Raw genomic sequence first — 7754 nt, 5'->3', positions numbered from 1 at the left:
CGGTGGCAGGGGTGGCGCGCGGTGGGGGAACGAAGCACAGGAGCCGTTCTGTTCATCGATTAAACTGGGTTTATATAGTTGAGGGTTGATTATTCAATCCTGGCCGTTCGTTTTGAATTTGATGATCTGGACTTGATCTAGGCTTTTAGGGTTTGTGAAAAATTCTGGAATTTTGATCGGGCTCGATCTAGATCATGTCCTCCATGTTGGCTTGATCAATTTGGCAAATTTGACTCGATTTGATCGTGGTTGAGCTCGAGTTGAGTCCGATTTGAGCCCTAAAATCAATTAAAACCAAATTAATACAAAAATTCACCATTAAATCATAAAAATTATATCAAGCCTCAAATCATGCAATATAAGACAAATACGAATGAATCGATTCATTTTATAATTTATTTTCATGTAAAAGCCCAAAAATAAATCGATTAAAAATTAATAAAACCCTAACTCATCATCATGCAAATAACGTTGGCCAACTCTGACGTACTTCGCTTCATAGGCCATCAAAGCTTAGCTAGCTAGGAGACCACCACAGTAATTTCTACTCAAAAGGTGTTCTAGAGAGGAAAAGCCCAAGCAAGCAAAAATGACACCATTATAGAAAAAGCAAAGAACATTTTAGTTAATTGATTTGAAAGAATATTTTAGTTCATATAATGAAATAGAATAATTTATTTGATTAGAATATTATTAGTAATATGTTAGGTAACTTAATTTATTGGTGCAAGAAGTTTCGATAATCGAATTTGTATTTTGATGTCAAACAATGGATTTAAAGTTAGATATTATATATTTGATATGGGAGTTAAGTGTGCAGGTCACTTAATATGAAAAGTTCTAATGGGTCAAGAGGACTAGACATTAAGCATCAAAAGTCCTAGTGGATCAGGAGTATAGGACACTAGGCAGTGCAGTCTTAGTGGATTGAAGGACCAGACACCGAGCAGAAGACCAAATGAGTTAATCTGATAGAACACTTGATGGGTTAGCTAGACTAGACACTAAGTATAGAAGGAAGTCTTGGTGGGTCAATCAAACACTAAACTAAAGAAAGTCCAAATAGGTTAGTTAGACTGAATGTTTAGCTAGTAAATTAAGATAAATCTTTGAGAAACCTTTCAGAATGAAAAGTAGTGAGGATGTGTCCCAATTGAAACAAAGCACTTAGACGATAATTCAACTAAGAAACCAACTCAGAGTTCTAAGTCAAGATTAGACAATCACACTGTTAGAATAAATAATGCATACATATAATTATTTCTAACTTTATTTTGTAGAATTTTTGTTATTTCTATTATGCTAATTTTATTTTATAGACAAATAAAGTTTTTTGAAAACGAAGAGTTTGGCCAATCAAATAGGCAGGTTTGGTCGATTGATCTTGAGAGGATAAGCACATATCAGTTTTGATCCGAGTTCAAAAGGAAACAAAGGTTCGTTTAACTGATAACAAGAATCAACTGACCAAATACATATGGAAATTGAGGATCGAATGTGAGAAAAGAAATGGGGTTTATTTGATTGATAAGATGTTCAGTCAATTGGAAGACCCCGAAATCAAGCACAGATACGAGGGGAATGTAAGTGAGTTTAGTCGACAGAACCATGTGTTTGGTCAACCGAATAAAGTATATAAAAGAAGCCTTGAATTTAGATGCTCGGTATCTGAAATTCATCTTCCTTCAATTCAGTCAAGCTCTTTGTTTTTCTAATGTACGAATCAAAAGCTTTGCTTGTCCGTGCTGTGACTACATCCGACAACCTACGCCAAGTTCTATCATATAAGTTGTCGGTGACATATTTAATAGTGCATTTCATTTTACTTGAGGAATAGTAGTATATTACTATACCTTCTTCATTCGTAAGGTTTTTTCCTCTTCCAAAAATTTTTTGGAAGGAGAATTTATAGTTGATTGTCTATGCGAAAACGATCTAAGGGATTATAAGCGTTGGAGTAGCAATTATTGGACAGTGAACAAAGTAAGCCTGAATTAAAATTTTCATTTTAATATTTCTGTTGCAACTGTTTTTGTTTCCATAAAAAGAAAGAAAATTTTAAAAGCACGATATTCATCTTCCTCTGTCGCCTTGTCTATCTTACAAAATCTATTTAATTAGAGATCGAGGAGGAAGGATAGTATCAATGGATCCATAATAACATAAACAACAATGGATTGACAGATCGATTAGGATATTATTTTTTCATTAATGTGAAAGAAAAGATTATTTATATTTAGTCAAAATCTATTTAACTAAAAAAAATGATAATCCCAGTTAGCCTCATTGACTATCTCTGAGGGTGACCGGCCCAGGATAAATCGAGAAACGCACGCAGCGGCCAACCAAGACGCCCAGCATCCTTTGATTACGCTCCCCATTTGAAGGAAAATTTCTGCAAATACGCGTAGTTGGGGATCGAGGTGCCTAGGTGACGACCTAGATGTCTTACCGTGGCACCATTGCCCCGGGGACAAAAAAAAATCTATTTAACTAGAGATTGAGGAGGAAGGATAGTATTAATGGATCACAATAATTGAAACAACAATGTCTTGACACATAATGATCGATTAGGTCCTCGGGGCCATGGTGCTGCGGTAGGACATCCAGGTTGTCACCCAGGCACCAGCGGTTCGATCCCCAGCTACAACGTATTTGCAAGAATTTTCCTCCAAATGGGGATCGCAATCAAAGGATGTTGGGCATCTGGGTTGGCTGTTGTGTGCGCTTCCCGATTTACCCTGGTGGCCGGTGGGAAACTTCCGTGGGACCGACCGATCACTCCAGGGATCGAGTCAATGCGACTGACTGGGATTTATCATCATAATGATCGATTAGGATTTTTTTTTTATTAATGCGAAAGAAAAAATTATTTATATTTGGTCAAGTTTTCAGGATTTCTTTTGTGGGTAAATACATTGAACATGATGAACGATTTATTATTTAACCAGAGTCTCAAAAATATCATACTCCCTCTTTCATAATGGCTTTTATAATTTATGCTACAATGAATCAGATTTAATACAAAGAAAGAATACACGCTACAATTCTGCATCACGCACCATATCTATAGAACATCTGGCACCTGCATCACATGAAACAAAAACAGAAACTAGTGTGAAAAATATGATATCATTGACCAACACATCAGAAAATAAAATTTAATACCGACTAAAGAAGTGTGAAAGTCGAATTGATCAAGTAAGGCATGCTTTAATAGTGTTTGATATAATTTTAGAATTTGTAGTTTTAAAAGCATCTTGGTTGGTTACATGCGAACAAGATAGGAAAAGTCAAATACATCATACGATTAAGATCGGGAGCTACGATAAGGACAGCTTCTGACTTCTTGCAAACAACAGGAATATTTGTTTCACTCAAAATCAAATGGTGAATTCTCAAGATTTGGCAGCTTCCCAATCTTTTTTGAATACACTGGCGAAAGATCAGTTGAGGTTCAGATTTCAACATCCAACCTCAATTTAAATTTTTTTTTTCCTATTAATGAATGAATATGATCGTATGAACTGGAATCTCCTGTTAACTCTTTTTTTATGTCAAAAATTCAAGTATGAGCAGCTTAAGAAAAACGGCAATAGAAGAGAATTGATTTCAAACCTTCATCCACAAAAGTCCTGATTTAGTCAACATCTACTTGTCCAGATTAATTGAGGGTGGATGAATAAGCCAACTACCAAGTATATAAGTATAATTTTGAAGAAGAAAAGGATTTAAATCAAGATCGCAATCAAGAGGATAAGAATGCCAAGCGCATTCCACGCCTGCAAGAAAATGAAGTATATGATTAGTACTGCATAAACTATTTTTCAAATGAATTCTACGTCATTTCAGTCGTCAAAGAATAAAAAAACAAAGATAAAGGAAGGGAACTTATTCCTGTAACCTTTGCACCTAAAAATGTGGGAATCCCTGCACGCTCATAGGATTAGTGGCATCAAGCTTGTTATTTGATCCTTAGGATGTACTTTGTAGAAAGTATTTCTCTCTTTGGGACCAAAATTTAATGTTCTGAAATATTTAAGCAGTTAAGTTCTTACCGTCAAATTTGTTGAAAATGATGAAGGGGAGGAGAACTGTCGTCCTTCGAGTAAGGAGATATCATAAACAGGGGTGGCATTAGGGTAGAAAAGCCCATAATTCCTCTCCGACGCCGGACCCGTCTTCAAATTCTCATTGAATAGAGCAAAAACGTACACATTGATCGGCACCGTGGGCTTCATCGGAGTCCCTTGATTCATCGCAATTCGGCTCATCAGATTCCTGTTGTAGGTCGCTGCGTTCTGTAGGGTTGCTCCGATCTCGTCGGAGTCGCCTTTCGACGGCCAGCCTGTTTCTGATATTGCGACGTCGATATCAGTGTGACCCATTGCTCGGACTGCAGCGTAGACAGAATCAATCTGCGCGTAGAGCATGTTGTCGTAAGTCAAATTTGTGTTTGGATCGGTGACTCCTGGGTTGGTCTCGAACAGAACGTACTCCAAGGACACGCTCTGTGGATTTGCCTTGTAGGCGAAGAAGGGATAGGCGTTGATGAGGAAGGGGGAGTTGATTTCGGCGTGGAAGTTGAGTAGCGGCTGAATGTACTCGGCGAGATCTTGGCTAAATAAACCAGAGGAAGGAGGAAAAGAATTGCCTAAGATGGCAACAGAGTGCGCCGTGGAGACGTTCACTAGTCTATCGAGTCCCAGGGCAACCAGCGCCTGGTACACGGATTGCATGGCCGGAAGAAGGCTGGACTTCAAGACGGTGTCATTGCCAGTGAGAACCTCGTTGCCCACGGTGATGCAGGTTATCCGAGTTTGGTTGATGTAGGGCTGGACGTTCTGCTTCAGCCATGCCTGGGCCTTGGTGAAGTCCATCATGTCGACCACGTTCTCGTTGCCGATAGCGATGATGAAGTCAACGCCGGAGCGTTGGAAAGCGGTCAGGATGTCGTGATTGGCGTCGTAGAGCTTGATTCTGCTGATGTTGATTGTTTGAATGAGCCTGGCGACGGCGGTGGGAGTTGGGAGGTCGTTTGCTATTTGTCCGTAATTGATGCCAACACTGACACCAAGTGTTTGGAGATTTCGCCCTGCTATACTAACTTTGTTAGCAATATCATTCTAGTTTTTCTTTCATCAACAGAGAAGTTAGATGAAACAGAGGATGCTGCAGTAGCTTCACAATCAATTAATGCAGTCCGTTCACCTACTGGCAACTGATTGAAAGAGAAGGGAAAGTTCAATCGGCACCTAACCTGAGAATAGGAAGTAGAGGACGAGGAAGCAACCGGAGTGGGAGAAGGCGGCCATCCTCCTGTTTAGGTAGCGGCACCCGGGGCTTCTCAGGGGGTATTCCGTCGTCTGGCGAACCAGCTAGCCATTGAATTCAGTGGCGAGACATGGAGGAGGGAGAGGCGTAGGCGCATGTAGGCGGTTTGTGGGTTTGGCTTTCTTGTTGCACTTTTCTTCTGGCGCGGGCGTAAGCGTTTTTGTTGAAGGTCGGCGAGCGGCCTGGGACCCGAACGCGGCCGCTTACGCGGGTAAAGATTGGGCGTTGGCGTTTTGTAGTCGTAGATTTGTCCAACCCAACGCGACCGGCCAAACCCAGCAATTCACGCACGCAAGTGAGTTGTTATTTAATTCTTTGCGTTCGCAGCGAAAGGACCGGAAGGCACCTGAGCGTCAAAATTTTTAAACGCCCATCTTTGCCCCAGAAGTAGCATAAATGGTAGATGTAAGATATTACTGATATAATGATTAAAGATCGATTTTAAAAGGGAATGATCTGTGATCAATTTTGTCATGCACCAAACGTCTATGTACTTACATGAACTCTCTTCTATATCCGTGAAACCGATTCTAAGAGGACCATTGAGATAGTGGATCTATTTTTTTTTAAATGCCCATCTTTACTATCATCATTTGTGGTCAGGTAAAAAAAAATTCAATTATATATAATTTTTAGCATCCATCTAGCTAGTCGAAAATTTATTTCATGAAAATTATAAGCGTAATCACATGTGGAATATTTTGTCGTCACGAATAACTCATCTATTTCGTGGTATGGACGAGTAATGAGGGATTGGCTGAGATCATTAAAATGAATGGGTGGTAAGCATGTGCTTAACACAAATTAAGGGTACGTGTTGATGCCGCTCCTTGGCGCATGTCCATACTGGTAGAGTCTTCATTTTGTGTCGCCCTAGCGATCTCTAGGCCTACACACTAACACACATTAGCAGGTGTCGACAATGATTGGCGTGACTCCTTGAGCTGCCAAGTCAGTATTGGACTGAGAAAAAAATAACAAGAATGAGAGTAAAAAAGACCAAGAAAGTTAGAGTGCACATGAGAGCTTATCTTCACCCACATTCACCTATCCTTGTATACTGACGAGCATTGCTATCCACATGGTCTGCCACATCAACTTGGGACAACCTCGGTTAGCACATCTCTGACATAGTTTGGACCCCATAGCTGTTGACAACTTTGTGTCAGGCCCATAGTTGTCAAGGATGGTCAGAAATTATGATATGAGAGATCTGGTTCTATAGAGACGTTTCTGGTTGGGGGTGTTCTCGAAATGTGAGCACATGGTCATAAGGATGTTCCCAGAGTGTATAATTTACAATGGGGATATTTTCAGTCGGGAATGATCCCAAAGTATATAATTTGCTATGAGGATGTTTTCGATCATGAATATTCCCAAAGTGTATAATCTACTATGGCATCAGATGTTCCCAAGGTATCGAATCACAGGGACTGTATATTAGCTATAGTGATGTCACAGGGTGTGTAGTTGTATCTAGAGTCCAAGAGAAGTGAAATAGTTGAGGATTATGTGTGTGTATGGTAGAGATAGATTGACTTGGGGATTTATGGGTGAGATGGATAAGTCTAGGACTTCGATTTCACATCAATGCTAGGTGATATCCCTGATTCATGTTTATTCCCTTACTCTCAATGATTACCATCTTGTGAGGATTCTAACCAAGATATCAATTCGACCTCGTCAGACTTTATCGAAATTAAACCATGATACTCTAACGCTATGATTACTAGTTCAGGACGACACCAAATAGCCTGGTTATAACTCTCTCGCTATCACCGGGTACTCCAGCATACTACTAGTGTACTACTCTCTGTTACCGAGCACCCAATCAAGGAATCCATTCCTAGTCATCCATAGTCATTAGCTATCCCCTAAAAGAGTTTACCACCATGTAAAGGTAACATCGAAAAGTCCAGTTATAGCTCTCTCTCTGTCAACGGGCACTCCGAATGTACGATCCTAAGATTCCCCTACACAGTAATCTACTCCACTTAATCATGCAGATATGCTCACACAAATATTTCATCAAACACATTCACGACATTCAACACATGAAACAAATGTAAACACTTCATTGAATAGGAAAAATGACATAAACTAGTTCATACATCACCATCATTACATAGATGTTCACCTTACATCCTAAACTCAAAGATCTACTCCATTACAAGAAGATTACAATAAGTATGCAAGAAAAAAGTCACCACCAAAGAGGGGAAGACTTATCTTTGAAGCGTGGGCATCTGTTGGCGTCTTGGATCTCCGTCCTATGATCCGGATTCTATCCGCTCCGAAAAGCATAGAACCCCACAGGACAAAAATTTTATCCCGCCTGGATTAATTGACAAAGTCTACAAAAGACTTAAGTCAATCAATCCTCAGGATCGCCGATTCCTTAAATTACTAACTACGGTTTT

General features: G+C 39.7%; 1 protein-coding gene across 2 annotated transcripts; it reads right to left on the bottom strand.

Annotated features, from left to right (window-relative positions):
- Positions 1-2914: 2914 nt before the first annotated feature.
- Positions 2915-5515, bottom strand: LOC141819413 (glucan endo-1,3-beta-glucosidase 14-like). Of its 2 annotated transcripts, none has more exons than XM_074706715.1 (4): positions 5261-5515; positions 4059-5098; positions 3619-3782; positions 2915-3085 (listed from the first exon to the last, which is right to left on the bottom strand). In XM_074706715.1, the coding sequence occupies exons 1-3, from the start codon at positions 5313-5315 to the stop codon at positions 3732-3734; spliced, it is 1146 nt and encodes a 381-aa protein (XP_074562816.1). In that variant the 5' UTR covers positions 5316-5515; the 3' UTR covers positions 2915-3085; positions 3619-3731. The 2 variants fall into 2 exon arrangements, with proteins under 2 accessions (XP_074562816.1, XP_074562817.1); XM_074706716.1 differs by having other exon boundaries at positions 4059-5095; positions 5261-5513.
- Between the last annotated feature and the right edge of the window lie 2239 nt (positions 5516-7754).

Source organism: Curcuma longa, unplaced genomic scaffold (genome assembly GCF_044706935.1).
Source record: "Curcuma longa cultivar G26 ecotype Majalengka, Jawa Barat unplaced genomic scaffold, ITB_CL_G26_1.1 contig_5804, whole genome shotgun sequence".
In the NCBI taxonomy this organism is placed as follows: domain Eukaryota; kingdom Viridiplantae; phylum Streptophyta; class Magnoliopsida; order Zingiberales; family Zingiberaceae; genus Curcuma; species Curcuma longa.
Note: the sequence above shows the minus strand (reverse complement) of the source record. Positions and strands in the feature narration are given on the sequence as shown.